Source organism: Euwallacea fornicatus, chromosome 36, assembly GCF_040115645.1.
Source record: "Euwallacea fornicatus isolate EFF26 chromosome 36, ASM4011564v1, whole genome shotgun sequence".
Lineage (NCBI taxonomy): Eukaryota > Metazoa > Arthropoda > Insecta > Coleoptera > Curculionidae > Euwallacea > Euwallacea fornicatus.
Window position 1 is genome coordinate 1,407,349 of NC_089576.1, and position 18,119 is coordinate 1,425,467.

Consider the following 18,119-nt stretch of genomic DNA (forward strand, 5'->3'; position numbering starts at 1 on the left):
AGAAAGGTGAAAAATCTTTATTGTTTTGGCACTCATTTAGATTGGAAGTGTAATCTGAGGAAAACGCCTTCCAAACAGTTCCAGTTAAGCCCACAAAATAGGACCCATTTTCTATAGAGTGGACGGAATGGAACATACTTTTCCCATCAAGAAGTTCAAAGTAATATTTTTACACGATATTTTCGGAGATTTACGAGACTGAAGTGTAAACAATTCAGAGAGTAAACAAATATGGCAGCTGTCACAAAACAAACGAACGATGCAGCGTTGTCATTTCGCCGAAAAAGATCCAGAAATGCAGGGAAATATTCTGTAAACGGTGATCAAGAAGTACAAACGGAACCCTTAAGATCGCGTTCTCAAGATTGGAGATTTAAACTAAATTGTGATTTAACGCATAAACAATTCAGGAAGGAGGAGAAAGAACGCAAGTTTGACAACGTTGATGTGGGTTTGATTAAATGTGGCAGCTCACAAAGCCAAACGAACAATGCAGTGTTGTTGGTTTATGTCTGAAAGCTCTGAAATCTATAAGGTATTTGGACAATAATGGGCATAGAAAGCTTAAAATGAAGCCTTTATAGTAGTACATTTAGACGAAACAGAGTAAAAGAAATGAGAGGTTGGGTTGGAAGAATGCGTGACTTTTTGAAAACCAGTCGAAAAATGGATTAAATTTTTTAAATTTAAATCAGATATAGAATGACCCCACTTAGACGCAAAATCTTCGAAGTCGCCTTTTTCCTCCGGGGCGAACCTTTGACTCATAAACGGAGTGGAATACTCTCCTTCATAAGGAGGACATGTTGCGAGATTGAGTTCGTATGGCATAAAAACTAGAGAATTGGAAAGCGAAAAGGAGAGCTAAAAAGGTAAAGTCGCACTTAGAACATTTTATTTATTCAGTTTAAATTACAAACCATTCTACTGAATTAAAACCTCAGCAGAATTCCTTCCCAAAAGTCCATCGATTCTCTTATTAGCAGCATCCACAGCGGCATTTATCGGGATCGGTGGGGCTACGTCGATGGCCTCTAAGATAATATTATGGAACACCTCAGTTATAGATTCGATAATCAAATCAGCCAGACAGTCGAACGGCCTTAATCCTGTGATTTCTACCTTAATGGACTTGGAAAGGTGATGTGTGTTCTATAAATATTTTAAGAAACTACATGTTACGGAAGCTTACCTAATATTAGCAACGTCCATATCATCGGCAAAGGCATGGAGATTATTGAAATCAATTTCAAAACGCCGTTTTAGCTTGAAATCTGCAACCTTTAATTTGATGGTTCTTTAAGGTTTATGAGACCCACCATCGTAGAATAATGGTACGTTGCCTGAAATGGGAAACATTTAATACATTTTATCCTTTAATAAAATCATTAAATTGGGAAATAGCATTAATCAGGAGAAATTGATTTTTTTTTATTTTAATTACCTTAAACTAACATATCAGCTACATTAAAATTAACACATTCTTAAATTCAAAAATCGTTTGATTAATTCAAGGATTTTTTTAAATTTGCATATAATGGCTGAATTGTGTTGTCCTATCATTACGTGAGTTACAAGGTGGGCGAAAAAAGCTTTAAGTGCCAAGAGATTTTAACTATAGTGAACACTTGAATAGATCATGTTCAACAAGATAAAGCGTTGTCTTAAAACTCTGATAATTAGCACGATTATATGATAGTTTGACTAGAAACCCGACACCTTGCACGTTAAACCACGTAGAAGACAAAGTTTTAGATATTCACAGAATAGAACTTCACGTGTTAAAACTGCGTATACTTATGCTTACAACTTTTTGACTCTGTGCGAGTAAAATTTCAACCTACACGGGGTGCAAAAAATACCAAAAAAAAATGTATTTTTAAGATTTTTTGTAAGTTATTTGAACTTATGTGGACGCACCAGCGAAATATATCGTATTAAAATCCCTATCATTCCTATAAAAAAAAAACACCCTGTATCTATGTGTCGCGTGACTTAGATTCCAAATAACCGAGGAATCTTCGAGACTTCGAGACGCAGGAACGACGAAATTCTCCCAAATTTCCCTAGAGCTTTTCATATTGACAGGACGTAAGCTGGATTACATTCGATTTGATTTTCACATTTTTGTCCTGTAATTCACTCACCAATAAGTTGTCACATGCCGCGGACAACATAATTTTCAAGATTTTCCTTCTAAAAGCGTATCTAGTAATGACTGGACCGCTCGTTCTCAACGTGGTCAAATCTTCCAACTGTCCGTTGGACCAGTCAAGGGTTGTCCCTAGAATATATTGTTAAAAATACATATGTGTACATTTTTAGACTTATCAAGCAGACATCAGCAACATACTCACGCTGATATCGTGATTGGTTAATTCCGGAGGAGCTAATCCGCCACTGAAAGCCATTGTCTGTAACGTTCTCATTGTGATGGCGAGTCTGGATGAACCGAGTTAGATGTACCGGTCACCATTGAAAAATTTCTCACTCATTAAAAATATCCATTAGCTTTTTAGCACAGTTTGGCAACAACGTCTATAGCTAATTATTCTAATGTGTGGGTTAATCCCGGTATCAGACACCCAGACAAATGTGCGTTGCAGGGTTGCTGTTTCCTAGTGTGGCCTGCCGATTTAGAACGTTTCAATATTCCCAGTTATGGTACTAACCGAACATACGATAGATACATTACATTGAAGAAAACGTTCTTAATTTAGTAACACTCTAAGAAATAAAAATACCAGAGAATTTCTTACCTCGATTTTTCCGTTTTATTTTTCACCCATCTCGTTAATCTCCTTTGAAGCAACCACTCCTCTTGTTACCTCAAATCCTTATGTTTTTTAAAGTACAGCTCCACCTTGCAGCTGGATCTTGACAGTAACAGCTGAAGAAGTTAACAGTGCCAAAGCCCAGAATGCCTCCACGGCCGCATCCACCTCTGCTCTCTAGCTACTAAAGATTAACTGTAAAACACCTTTTAGGTACAAAGTTCTGTCGTTATCAATTCTTGTATCTTTAATTAGGTCGTGACGCGTTACAAGTAGCCATTGAGGTGCTATCGTGAGGGTTTTGCCTATAATTCACGAACTCATCGCTCATTTCGTTTGATTGTATTATTTACTTTGGCTTGTTATGTGAGATTGGCAGCTGTATAAATCTACGTTTCGCATCCTCTTTGGATATATTGAGGAATAAAAAAACAATGTATTAAACAAGTACTAAGTATCTATTACTTATTGTGCATCATACTTCAAAATGTACAAAGGGTCCGTTTGTTCAAAGTTTACGTCTTCGAGTAATGTACACTTCACTAGCAGATTCATTTATACGTGAAGAGTGAACTGAGAAATTATGAAAACTGAAATATGTATATTAACAAAAAATATGATATTTTGGCATTTCAACAACCTGACTGTAACATTATTGACTTTGGTTATTGCTTTACAAGTAAAATTTCCTAACAAACAACAGACAATAAAAATTTCAAAACAGCTATAAAATTTAATCAAATTAGGCCTGCCGGACATCAAAACATTTCCTAATAACTCTATTACAGATCTAAGATATGTGTACAGTTTTGAGGGCTTCATACAGTTTTTACATTAAATTCGACCTCTGGAAATACTTATATAGGATCGACTATAATGGGAAACATGTTATATACAATTATTTTAAGAAAATTAGAGAACTGTAATTCCATTATGGTGCAGAGAATCCTTCATGTTGTGGCTTTAGTTAGATTGAAAATCATTTTTGACATAACACCTCGATGAAGTTAATCCGGGATTAGGTTCAGGATTTTAGAACTGGCGTGTTCCAGATTGGAGCCACATTGAGATCACATACAGAGCAATGTTGCCTGGAAAACGACACAACTTCTAATCCGAGGATAAATATTAAAAAATGGGGGGAAAATTCGATACGTCAGCACCAACTAAGGGGCCCATTTGCTCGCGAAAATCCTCCCGTTTATCCGAGTTTTGTTGTTGTTTTATGGATTTTTCGAGATTAATGATGTACTAAAAATCCTTATTATCTTTCGATCAATAGGGCTTTATTTCGGTTTTTCTCGCTCACCTAAAAGTTTCGTTCCACCGCTGGTAGTGGGTGACGGTCTGTAAGCCTCCACTTTATCCAAAAACTGGTAGGTGGCATTAAATCCAGTCCCATCTAATCTATCATTCGACTTAAAGGTGACTCTAAAGAACTTCCTATCGGACTCCACATCGAACGGTTTCAGTTGACCGCAATGTCTGTCGTATTTGCGGTCTCTGGCCATGTAGTTGGAAAACTCCAAGTAGTCGCTCGCGGAAATTGCTTCGCAACTAAAAAAGACAATTTCTCCTTATCTGATCTGTGTCCTAGAAGGGCAGTAAATTTTTATAGGTACTTCAAGCTTATTAGTTAATTTTCTGCAAAGGGGGTTTTGCGGATGTGTTTCAATCTTGAACGGCCAATTATGGAAGCGAGTGCTCTTGCATTTAATTTACTACAGGATTTATGTGGTAAAAAATCTTTTTTGGCGTTTAAAGTCTCGTAAGAACCCCAGATAGCACTAAACGGTCAATAATAGGGGCCTTGTGGTATGCAAATTTAATGCGGGAGCCGTTGAATTTTTAACGTTTGCTTCACCATTAATGTGAGAGCTTAAGAAAACGTAGAAAAGTGTAAACCAGCCCATGGGGGTCGAAACGTGCTAACGTCCTATTTTAATGCAGATGCCTTATCTATTAGATTACATTAAACGGAAGTTAAAATGTTAAAGGCGTATGTGTGGTGCCATCTGTTAAACAATGAAGAAAATAGCAGTTTAAGATTTAAGTTTCTTGACATTCTGGTGAAGGGTTTTCTCTATTCTGACTAGGATCGATATAAATGCCCCAGGAGATGTTGGACCCAAGGTCGTTGACGTGGTATGATTTAATGAACACCAAACTTTAGCTTTCTAGCGAACCGTCCTATTTAAAAAGGACGTTAATCATCCGACGATTTAACGATCAAACTTTCAGTCGGTCCTAGACCCTCCCTTCCCAAAGTTGTTTCTTTTCGTAGTTGTTTCAATGCTATCCATTATGTAATAAATTACATTCTCGTTTTAATAACTAAGAAAAACAGCCGTCGAAGTTCGTGATAATGGAAATTCGGCAAGTTATTAAGTTTTAAAACTAAGAAACTGCACACTTTCCCGCAAAGTTGCTAATTTCTGCCAGAAGTGCACAACTGAATTTTAATCAGCGTTTTGTTATTAGAGTAACTCGGTGACTTGTTGTAAACACCTATGGAGGATATTTTTTGCTCAGCTACATCAATGTACTTACGGCAGCACTCCCTCGACATCGAAATAATTGAAATGCAAGTGAACTTTCTCGTTGTCCTTCCCGTTAAAAAAATAGTGACACTCCGTGTCTCTGGGGTAGAAACCTGGGAAGTTCGGACTGTGAAAGTATCCTGTTTTTGCTTCATTACTGTTTAAGGCAAAGGCACATGGGTAGTCGGGCAGTTGATTACCAATTTTAATTCCAAAATCTACGAAAAACGGTAAAGGTGGAAGAAACTTCATTAACGTGCCTACAGTCCCATTATGCAAAATTTCGCGCTAATAATGCGGGTGCACACATGGAGCGGAAAATTGAGCAATTCAACCATAAAATTAGAACTTTGTAACAAACTTCTCCATGAATAATTACATACGTATTACGTGGAATATGCAACCGAAATGAACTTACTTTCTGTAAAACTATACGTGGCATTAAATCCTCTAGAGTACCTAGAAGCGTACAAACTTTGGAACTCTAGTTTTAGTCTAGGCCCATTCGACATCACAGGTTTAGGCACGCTTGAGCCGCAGAATGAGTCTATTTTCTCCATCCGACCATCGATATGTACAAATGCGTTTAAGGAATCTTGATGTTCACAACTGAAAGTAAATAGATACGCAGATATAGAACTTCAAAAGTTTGTGGCTGCTACCTAAACCTAAAGCTCATTAGTGTTAATTTATTGACTACAATGTTCGCTTGTGATTGTCTATTGTGTGCTTTGTAAAGCATTCTGCAATGTGTGTTTGCAGTTTAGTGTCGAGGTTCCGAAATAATAGAACGCTGATTCTCTATTGTTTGGTAAAATCCAATAAGGCTTTTTCAATTATGTTTTTCGGTTGCTTTTCAAATCTCTAGAGAAATCTCACGGAAATCACATTGATAGGTGGAACTTACTCTTTGGAATTGTCGTTTAAAATATACAAATTAAAATCGTGAAAAACGATTTGGACCCTTTCTTTCCCCCTGCCCTGGAAATCGTATCTACATGTGGTCTTTGTTGGATAAGGCGACGGATACTGTGGACTCATTATACTGCCATTTTTGTTCGTGTCGCTGTTTATTCCCATATCACAGCTGGAACCTGAAACAAAATTCAAAATTTTGCAAATTAAAAAAAAATCTGTTTAAATAGCAAATGTTGCATTTTACAATAAATGATGAAGGGACAGTAGTTGCTCTTAAACGTTGGCGCCATCTAACAAGTAATGGCGAAAAGTTAAAACTCTAAAGTTTGCCTCTTCCTCTTTCGGCTTTTACAATTTGTTTTGTTTGAATGAAATATTTGGTAGCGTTACGTAGCAAGATAATTTAAAGTAGAAGAATGGGGTTATAATTTAGTGTTTCGTCGAAATTTGTATCTCTCATGACAACTAAATTATTGGTCTCCAAGTTTGATATATGTCTGCAGTAGTAATCTGCAGTTGTTCTTTTGACGATGTGTTGAAAATGGTAGCAGTAATAGACCAAGCTAAAGAGAAAAATAGCGTGCAGGTTTTGCAGCTGCTTATATACAGGGTGTTTCCTAAGTACGGTACGTAACTTCGGAAGCGTATTCTATAGCTAAGATAAAGGTAATTTTATTATATAAACTATATTCCAAAAATGCTTCATTGCGAAAATACAGGGTGTGCAAATTTATTTAAAAAATTACAATTTTTTAAATACTTCAGAAACTACTTGAGACATTTTAATGAAATTTTGCAGGGTTTAAGAGTTAGCAACAGTGCGTATTTTACGCTAAAAACAATGGCTTTTGTGTAACCAGTGGCGTGCGGGCAGGATAATTGCTGGATATTTTAAAGGAAAAATATGGTACGCCATTGTTCTCTTCCAGTATTTTGTTCCTTTTTTAATTTTGTGTTCGATTTGGAAGAAAAAAGGTTCCTTGACTTTTTTTCGTACGACGCACCGTTTTCGAGTAAATAAATAAAAAACATTGTAGCTAAATTTTTTCTTTCTTTTTAATTATTCTTAAGAGAAGAAATACTTGTATGAAAATATGAATTTTTTCGTTATGTACTTGCCTGTTTGGTAGTGAAATTGTCGACATTTCACTAGTCACCAACACCGTTTATTTATCTGTGCGTGAGACATTAAATTTCAGACAATAAAATTTTCACACCCTGTATTTCCGCAACGAAGCATTTTTGGGATATAGTTTATACAACAAAATTACCTTTATTTTATCTGTAAAATACGCTCCCGAAGTTATGTACCGTACTTAGGGAACATCCTGTACTTGTGATTAATATAAAATATATATTCGGTATTAAAAATTATTTTTTTATTAGAATACCTCATTACTCAGAAATTGCTTCATTGTAAGGACACCTTCCCTACTCGCTTATACCCTTTCAACTGCAATGGAAGCCATCAATAACGGCCTAATTTAGATCAACAAACCACCTCAATGTGAATTTTTGAGGTCTCTTAAATCTTGTGAACTGAATGACACGAATAGATAGAGAAAGATAAACCGCCTCGTCCAACTCGTATAAAGAAACGTAATAAGTTCCAGTGAATTAAAAAACTAAACTGTTAAGATTCAGCACCTTTTACGTCCCAACTCAATCCCAAAATTTAAAATTCATGCTGGTAGACCTTCCTGAAGTTCTACCACTTGCCCAGGATGTCTCAAATGTCTTGCAATTTTCTAATGCAGTAGTGAATATTTGAGGTAAAATATCTAGCCAGTCAGACTGGCAATAAATCTTAAACTATAAATAAGAACCGCGAACTCATCTTAACATTACTGTGAGTTTCACGTGTATTCTCCAGGCTTTAACCACATTTTTTTTTAAGCTGAGGGCCACTAACAGCATATCATGGTTATTCGCATTCAAAAATATGACGATAAATCTTATTGCCATGCCAGAGCGTGTAGCCCCAGGGGTTCTCTATTATTCAGACAACGTATACAAGTGAAAAGCATCGCGTAAAGAATGAATTAAATGGAAATTTATAAACATTTATTAGAGCATTTGCTGGGCAATGTAGGTGTTACGCAGAGTTTAGGTAAAAAGTTATTAAAAAAAACATTGTTTAATTCACCATCACGTGAATTGATGTGCACCAGAGTTGATACGACTAGGCATTGTGTTTTGTCAAATGCGAACATTTGTAGATGATTAATGAACATGTCAATCAGTATGCGACCAAAATTACAACAAGCTGAAAGTTATTTTCACTGAAATTTGGATATTGTGGAAATCATATTGTTTATGGACAAAATCTCCGGATAAAGCGCATTCCAATCAAGTTAATACGGCGAACAGAGCGATGAAGGGCAAGAATTGTGAAACAATTCAATTCACGCCAAAATTTCTTGATATTATGGTGAATAGGATTTGTTAGACAGATAACTGTGATATTAAAAAATTCTCCAAGGAAGGTGTCGCTAACCTTGAACTTTTTTCGCAATTTATTCAGCACGATTCTCTTTTTTGATTTAATGGCGCATGTACTAAACAAAATTAGCTTTAAGAGTATTTTCAGCATTGTAGTAAATGAGTGCACTTAAAATAGCATAACTGCAATTTCTGTAGCCTCCGGTGTTTCTACCTAAACTTCCTTTCATAAATAACATTTGTTTCTCTCTTATTTTAATCTCATTCCCTCACTCTAAATTTACTCTAAAACACTTCTATTTCAACCTCAGCTTAAGCAAAGCAGGGTCGGCCATAAAGGTCGCTGTTCAATGTAAAGTTAAATTAAAACAACTTTTATTATTTCCCAGGGAAAACTAACATTTAACAGGATTAATTCCAGTTCACAGCTAGATTACCGTCTGTAATTTATAATAATAAACTTTAGGGTTTTTTCAGTGTCAGTTTTGGTGCAGGGGATTATTACCCATTGTTCCGAAGAACTTATTTTTGAGTGTAAAGTTTCGAATAACAATAAAACTGGGACTTGCAAAGCGAAGGTAGACGTCACGTAGCAGCTCCGGAACACGAAATCCTAATAAATGCAAGAAATTCCTGGAAAGATAAATGACCGTCAACATTCATGCAGAATTCCAAGGAATGGCAAGTTTGAAATCCGCTTTGCAATACGTTTACTCGGTCTGTAAGTTAATGGTTGGAAGTTGTGTTTTTGTATAAATTGAGGACTTATGCACGGCAGCCCTTTAATTAAGGGCGCAAAACTTGAGAACGCTTGGTTAATTTATGCCGCAGCTCTAGATGCGCTTTATCGCGGTTAGAGGAGATATAATAAAGGTGCCAAAAACAGCGCTCAAGCAAGAACTATTCTATTGATATTTTCTCTGATGGATCGTCTCTAAAGAGGCCCGAAAAAATCTAATTATTTCCAGTTTTAAAATTGAAACGGAACACGGAAGGCAAGCGAAAACGCCATCTCTGAACGTTAATCTTATTACCCAGCCTTTCAGGTTTTTAATGAGCTACAGCGGGACTTTTTAAGTAAACTTTGGCGAGCGGGCAATTAACCCAGACTTACATCCACAAGCAAGACGATTAAAAATATTTAAGCTTTTGACTGCATTATCTGTCGAATTGAAGAAAAACCTTGGGAAATAGAAAATACTTTGTGTATTGGTATAAAACATATATAAAAAGGAACATGAACAATATTTCTTGACACGATGGCGATTAAATTATTTAGTAGGTAGCCATAAGTGACGAAATTACTTACAAATTGGCTGGCTCCACCTATCGTACTTTGACGAAAACCGAAAGGTCCTTTCTTGCCTTAATGGCGAAAGAAATTTGATACCATTAAATGCATTAAACTTATTAGGTTTAACTTTTTAATAAGTTTTAAGTTCCTTTTTCCCGGTTTAATCATTTTTTAAGCCACCAGCAAGAACATCCATTGTGACATTTTTTGTAAAATAAAAGCCTCCAAGAAAATTCCGATTTCGCTTGATCATCTAAACAAAAACCCTGGATTGATGCTCAGTCGTGACCCTATATCTCGCGTACGACACATCTTTATCTTGCTGCAACATCTGGGATGATATATTGTATACTTTGTGTTTTCTTTGCAAAAGCAGGAAATTCATTGTTCGCTTAAGGACTCCCCACAAATGGACTTTCATAAAATTTATGCGTTTAGTTTCGGCGATTTTCTTGACCGCTGCGAGATTACAAATTTTATGGTTCAGTTTTTAGTAAATGTCGTATTTGAATCAAACTCGAACGCCCTCGTAAATTTTCTGATTAGATTTTATATTCTATACAATAAGGCCCTTCAGAAAAGTTGCTACCAAGCTGTTAAATTATTAAAATAAAATTGTTTCCACCCATCTGCACACTGCAGGCGGTACTTAATGGCCTAGTTTTTAAATTTCCGGCACGTATTGTCCTTGTTTCCAGTTTTTACACAAGCCCTAACCACAGTTTCCTGTTTTCGAAGTATGTTCGAAATATTAAACAGCTCGTTTTGAACCTCCATCCATCTTAGTTCATGAAAATAATTCACGGTGACATATTTTTTCGCCAAAACTCCCAATACCAATTAATAGGGCACATTTAAGCAATCACTAATGCCAATCCGATCCCTCCTCTCGTTAAAACAAATATCGATTTCTTTTCAACTAGACGATTTATTTCCATGTTTGTATACAACATGCATTCCCGATTGGATTTGAGCCGTTCCGAACTTGGTCAGCTTTCACCTAAATTGCAGAGCCTATGCTCTAGATTAATTCCCGACTAAATTTACTCTGTGTAGAGTTGAATTGAAGAAGAATAATCAATTATTATGAACAGTTTGAAAAAGACCACGCTTCATCGTTCTTGCTTATGCAAATAATCGGACACAATTCGTGACTAAATATTTCATTGATGCATAATCGTGTGAGCTTAATTTTAATTTGCATTTGTGTCGATTTTCGGGTGAGGGGGATGGCAATTTGATCGGGTATTCAGCGTTTCAGTTAATTTATCGTAAATTCATTAAAACTATACAAACTGGTAGTTGTCAGTGCTAATTAAGATTATAATTTGTTTGAGGGGATAGTAATCCCGATTTGTTGCGATTATTTCGAATTTTGTTTGGTGGAAAAAATGATGGCCCAGAGGTTTCTTGACAGGGTGGCGAATGAATATTTAAGGGCGGATTATTGGTTTGGTCGTTCAGTGACGTAGTTTGGCAAGTACGATGTATATAGTAATAAATTTTTGTCGTTGTGGCGAATGACGGTTGTTGGTTGCACAGTGGTATTATTACCTTAGTATTCAATACAGTATTCTCGCCTGTACTCCTGGAAAACTGATTTCTTAACCACCGAACCACAATGGATGCAAAAATTTTGAATTTGGAGTTAAAAAACGACGTATCTTCGCCTTTATCCGCCCGTACCTTGCTTCGATGAAACATCTTATTTCAGCTTATATGCTATGCCCATAATCTGAGTCAGTTCTTATTTATTTTAGGTAGGTCATGCGCCAAATGATATTATTTTGACAGCAGCGTTACAGGATAATTTCCACTCTCAACCAAATTTTGTTCTTGACGCCACTAATATCGCATGTAGGACCATTGCTGTACTGCAAGCATTAGTTTCGCTAAACAATTTGAGGAAAAGGTTGTGATCCAGAAGTTTCTTGACAATGTGGTGACTGAAAATTTAAGGGCATATTATTAAGTAATCAGTTTGGTGTAGGGGGTTTGGTCTCATATATCGGTACTACAGGAAAAAATTATAATAATTTTTTTACTTTGCGGCGAATTAACTTCTTTTGGCTGAACAGTAGAGATATCATGTTTTCATCTCATATGCTTATAGATGTGCTCTTTTAGACTTCAATTAATGGTCATCCCCGAAAGGATACAAAAGTAGTTTTATCGGATTTGTAGCGCAAAGCCCTCTTTTAACTTCCCATAGAAATTATATTCAATGAGCATAAAAATAGCGAATTTCGAGTTAAAAAACCACAACTATGGCTTTTAACTTGCGGTCACGGAACTAAAATTAAGTGAAAGAGGTCTGGAATTTCAAAGTTTAGATGAGAGAAGATTGAGAGGCGGTTCCCCGAGAAACGATCAGAAATTTGGTACGGATACGAGGTGCGCCTGCGCAATATTGAAATGAAATCTATTTAAAACAGGATGTCTAGAAAAGCCGGGCGAGGTTATAACTCAGTTATTTATGACCGATTTCGATTAATTAAAAACGGAATAAAATGATATTTTTCAGGCCATTAGGCGGCATCGCAGTTGATTTTTTAAACTCAAGTTTTCTGCTTGAAGCATCAACTTCAAAATTTCAAGTAGAACTCCGTGTTTTTTTACATTTTGTGACGGAAAATATTTTTCTAAATTTAACGATGTATGACAAGTAAACGTTGAAACAACTTTTAATGAAAAAAAATTTTTTCCAAATTGTGCAATAGCCACCGCTCATAAATAACTGAGTTTGAGCTTCGCCCATTTTTCTTGAGACACCCTGTACGAGGTGAGAGTTTACACAAAGCATGCAAAACTGAATTAATGCGTGTAAGCGGAGAAGTTTGATGTGGATAACAGTTACCTTTGAAGAACTTCGATAGCGAATTAGCAATAAGTGTAGAACATCGTTGTCATGGCGGGAATGCTGCTCCGTGATCGTGCGACTTTGGAAATCCGAACGGAAACGACGCCATATTCCCCGTAATGTCAAATAAAATCGAATTTAACGGTGCGATTGTTATCTGCTTCAATGGGGCATAATCTCGTACGATACTCATTACGTTTCTATTTAATTAATAGTCAATTTGCGAACAAACTTTTCAAATTCTTCTCTATATTTTCAGGCGAAATTTGTTAATTGACGCCAGCGACACAAAAGGAAATGCGGAGACGCCAATAAAACTGACAACCGAAGCGTTATTGTTTTGTTTCGAAAGCCTCCTTGACAAAAACCATCGCTCTTGCGTGACGACGAAGTAACGAATTTCCGTAAATCCGCGTGTTGATTTGTTTCTAATGAATTTAGTCAATTTCTGTTTGCACTTTCATACCCCAACATAGGTGTAAGATACCAAAATAAAGAATATCGAATGAAATCAATCTCGAAACGAGCCTGTTTCGATGAAACATTTTCTACGTACACCTAATAAACTTTTTTAAAGCTGGATTATGGGGCTGCATCGCGACTGCCCGTGCACCTTTCTATCTCTAATAGTAGCGGAACTCAAGGCCTCCCAAGTTGCCCTAAAAAGTTGGGACAGTTTTCGGCTTTTCTCGGAAGCCTTAAAATCGAGCTTCGATTTTCTTCTGCGAGATTATAGGTCAAGTTTTTTCTAAAGGCGAAGACTTCCGTACGACAGACAGCCCCCCAAGTGACGTTTAGCCTCCCAGACACCCGGACCGGTTCATTTTTGAGTCGACATGACCGAAACAGCGATCGACCGAAGAAGAAGATGCGTTTGGTTCATCTACATGTCTATGATCAAAAGCATCTCGGTTCAAAGCAATTTTGAGGAAAAAACGAAACCAAAGCTATTCTGCTTTTGGTTGATGATTGTTGTAGTATGATGTTGATTTTTACAGGGTGTCCTCGAAAAGACGGCCGATTGTTTAACCGCAGATTCTTTTAGTGTCAAGAAATTTGAGGGTGGCAAATTGGATTTCTGTCTCAAAAAATATCATCGTGTCGATTTAGGGAAACTCAAATTTACCATTCAGTACCTCCCGAACGCTTCGCAATATGACGATTGAGGAAATATAATTGAAATTAAACTTTAACACTCTGCATATTTTCAACCTACGGGAAATGAAAATCCAATTTTCCACTCTTAGAATTCAATCATATTCAAGAAAAATGTGGTTGTAGATTGTCACCTTTTCGGGACACCCGACATGCAGACTCCGCAGACATTTTTTTTAACAGAATGACGAATTTACGTGTGTCCGAGCTTTGCTAGCAGAGAATGCTGAGCATAAATGTTAAATGCATTGTATTTATTATTATTCACCGCAATGTGCAAATCGCAGAAATACGTCGGACCTACCACTATTCCCCCTACCCTGTCCCGTTCGAGTCATGCATTATCGGATGAACCCCCCTCGTCTAAGCCCAATAATAAACTCTCCAAAAGAAGATTGCAGTCTGCAGCCATTCTTTCTCTAATGGAAAGTAATTAGTCTTGAACCTCCTCCACTTTTGGATGGTATAAATCAAGGTTGCACAATTACCGGAGGTGCACGTCAAGATTAAGCCGCTATCTAATAGGATTAGACAAAAAAGCCTGAACTTTCCTCCCCATATTATTATTCACTACAGCAATTAGTATCGTATTAAGATATTGTGTGTGTGCATAATGGAAGTTACTTCGCGAAGTCTGAATGAAGTTCTGCAATTAGGGAGTTTGATAAATGACTTTTAAGGGAGGAGGTAATTGGGCGATTTGATGTTTTCTTATCTACTTTTCACTAGCTCAGATATGAAAGAAACATGTGGACTTTTGTCGCTATATTTTTTGGTTAAAAATCATATAAAAGTTAATGGTTTTAATTAAAGAAGAGATTTATGTTCCGGCAGCTTTTATTTTCCTTGCGCTTGATGTCACTATACACAGTTTCTTTTGAGGAAATTTAAAATATGATCCTGGGAGTGTGAGGCGCCATGTAAGCAGCAAATAAGCAGTGAAAGGAAATGGGGTGGGGAGCTGCTGAAAGGAGTATTTTTCTCCAAGAAGATGAGTGAAGATATGGAGTACTAAATTGGAAAAAGAAATTGCCCCGGCAATTGGCGAGAAACGCTCGTTGCAATGGGCGAATTTAACTTCATAAAAACTATTTTCTGAGTTTTCACGCCCGTGGAAATGCCACCGTTAAAGGGAAATTGCTTATCAACTTCTCCGCCTTATTTCATTTTATTTTCAGGAATTTTATTAAAGAGAAAAGTACACGGACATATTAGCTTTAAACCGCACTAAAACTCTTTATACTGAGGGAGAAGTTCTTTTAAGTACATTTTTAGGACCGCGTATGTCTTGAGTGTCTTTACCTCTACGCTCTCTTAAGAGTGCTCCTTAATAATTCCACTAAAAGGTGCAACCGAGAGCCAATAATTCTTGGAAAGAGGGGTTGCTAAGGACAGAAAATTTGAGACAAAAAAAAAATTACCTTTTCCTCTCTCCCTGCCCATTTCATATCCCCAACTTCGCCACAACAGCAGTACCGGAATATAAGCGTAAATGACTCTCATCTTCACTATAGTTTCGAGTACTTTGGCACGATCAACTTTCCCGCGCGGAAACTGCAATATTTCCGGCTGGAGCTTAACGCATTGCAGCGGACTTCCAAAGAAGAGAGGCTTGAACGGCCGAGGGAGAGAATGGAGAGTTTCCAATGGACCGGGCGCGTGCGTCATAACTTTGCCAAAGTTTCAGCTCGCGATTCTGGATCATGCAGTTGTTGGTATGCGTATCTACATAATTATTTATCACGGTGCTGGCACAATATATCTCCTTTGTTTGCGGTGCACTTTGGTTGACAACTGATGCTAATGGAAATGTGCCTTGTAATAGATTATGTAGGTACATTGAACTGCAACCAAGGGATGAAAAGCGCAGCAAATTGTCTTAGAGTTCCAGTTTTATCGAATTTGCCACAATTTGCCCTTAGTTTCACACAGGGTGGGCTTTTTAAAAGTACAAATGCAAAATCTTGAAAAATTATACCGGCAATGAAAAAATTCAAAAACACATCGATATGAGGGAAAATGATTGAGGGGGGAGGGGGATGAACTCACTAAGCTCTACGAAAGGCGCTGCGGCCACCAAAAGTAATTTTTTAATGGTACCAACATGGTTGCGACATATTGTCAGAAGGAATTTTCCATAAACTTTTCAACGGTGTCAGAGTGTCTGGAATTCTGCCCTCGAAAGTGTTTGATAATGTCTAAATGCAAAATTCATGAGGAGGACACGTAGGCGTAGAATTAAATGGTTTTCAATCAGGAACAAGTAGTAGAATGGATAATTAATTTAAAGCTCTATCGCAATTAAATCGGAGCGTAAGATTTGCCGCTCAATGTTGATCATTTTTCATAATAGATCTTCGTTACACAGGGTGTTATCGAATAAGACCAACCAAGCAACTTTTTGCCGGCAACTATACTGTGCGATAGAACAGAGAACAACATACAGAAATGGTTTTATTTAAATCATTTTTGGTATGAATGTTTGTGTCTGAGAACACAAAAAACGGTTAAATTTTCAATCCTATTTATCAATGCATTAATGAGTTATCATAAATTTGATGTTTTTTCAACTACAAAAATAGCAATAAAATATCAATAATATAACTGCAAAATATCATTTATTAATGTGTAGTATGATTAGAAAGGGCCTTTAAATTAATCAAATATGCCCAGACACAGAATGCAATGAAACTTTCATCAATTGGGCGAGTTTAAGAGAGGTCAAATAGTGGGCCAACGAGAGGCTGGCCGGTCATTCAGGGAAATCGCCACTCGATTGAACCGTGGTGTCAACACTATAGTGAGATATCGTCAGCCATGGTTCCAAAAAAAGCAAACAGACAGAAGGAAAGCTACTGGACGATCCCGAGGAACTGGAAAGCGCCAAGATCGCCGCTTTCGAATTATTGCCCTAAAAGATGGATTCGTCTTGTCGAGAACGTTGACGGTTTAGTGGTGTTGCTGAGTATGGAGGGCCCATTGATATTCGAACTATTTATCGCCGAATAAGAAAATTCGTCCCCATCTTGTGTTATCTCTCACCTCAAATCATCGTCAAAATCGACTACAGTGATGCAAAGAACGGACACATTGGAATCCGGAATCGGATATCATGTTTAGTGACGGGTTCAGATTTTGTTTGGTTATCGGACAACAATAAGAAGAAGACTGGATAAGAACGAAAACCTCAGTTTATAATACAGAGGCATGTCCATTAGACTGTTGGGATAGTGGTTTGGGATGCTATTGCATATAGCAGCAGGTCGCCATTACTTTTCATTAGAGGCAGTATGATAATGGCAACGATACATCTATGGAGTCCTGGAACCTTATCTCGTGTCTTATCTGAAAACTCTTGTTAACGCAGTTTTTCAGGAAGACACGTCCCCATGCGGCTAGACTTCTTTCAACAAAATGCAATCAATTTGGTACCTCGGCCACCTCGATCTCCAGACCTCTCACCGATTGAACATGTATGAGATATTGTAGGTAAAAGGTTGCATAATTTACCCCATCCCCCACAAACCCTAGCGGCGCTATGTCATGCTATCCAGTTAGCCTGGAATGAGATCCCCCAAGGGGATATCAATCACCTCATTAGATCCATGCCTAGACGTGTACAAGAATATATAAGACGCTGAGGAGGACCGAAAAATTATGATTTCTTTTCTGGTTTTTAATAATTGAATTCGTTCAGTTTTTTAGTGAAGTGTTTGTTTTAGCGCAAGGAACCCACGTACCAAAAATTATTTAAATGAAACAATATTTACGGGGTGTTCTCTTTTGTGTGTCACGCAGTATATTTTGTTGCCGAAATAGAAAAATGCACTTGATCGGACCTGTCTGGTTTTCTCTGGTTGCACTGTACCCTTGGTATGTCATTCGCATTTCTCTTTTGGATTGCATTGGTCCGAATCGAAACTTAACATTTGAACATTTGAAGTTGTGTAACGTACACCCATGCATCTCCCCACCTTTTAAACGATGCACCCAGCACAGCTGGACTACATTACCTATTGTCGTCAAACAACAAAAAGGGGGTCAACATGTCCGCTGTAGCTTTCACCCCTTTCCTTTGTTAATCTAGAGTTTGATAACATCCAGCTTTCCGTATACAGGGTGAGTCTTAAGTGATG

At 37.2% G+C, this 18,119-nt stretch overlaps 1 protein-coding gene across 5 annotated transcripts in view; it reads right to left on the reverse strand.

Moving 5' to 3' along the window:
- Positions 1–878: 878 nt before the first annotated feature.
- The window catches only part of Sol1, a 161,017-nt gene continuing 143,776 nt past the window's right edge, over positions 879–18,119 (reverse strand). For all 5 annotated transcript variants that reach the window (XM_066300473.1, XM_066300472.1, XM_066300475.1 and 2 more), the window contains 8 exons: positions 6,222–6,408; positions 5,733–5,923; positions 5,325–5,532; positions 4,084–4,331; positions 2,760–3,865; positions 2,148–2,628; positions 1,193–1,343; positions 879–1,131 (listed from right to left, as the gene is read on the reverse strand). In XM_066300473.1, coding sequence (XP_066156570.1) covers positions 3,807–3,865; positions 4,084–4,331; positions 5,325–5,532; positions 5,733–5,923; positions 6,222–6,408 — 893 coding nt within the window. In that variant the 3' untranslated portion in view covers positions 879–1,131; positions 1,193–1,343; positions 2,148–2,628; positions 2,760–3,806. The remainder of the gene's footprint in view (positions 1,132–1,192; positions 1,344–2,147; positions 2,629–2,759; positions 3,866–4,083; positions 4,332–5,324; positions 5,533–5,732; positions 5,924–6,221; positions 6,409–18,119) is intronic.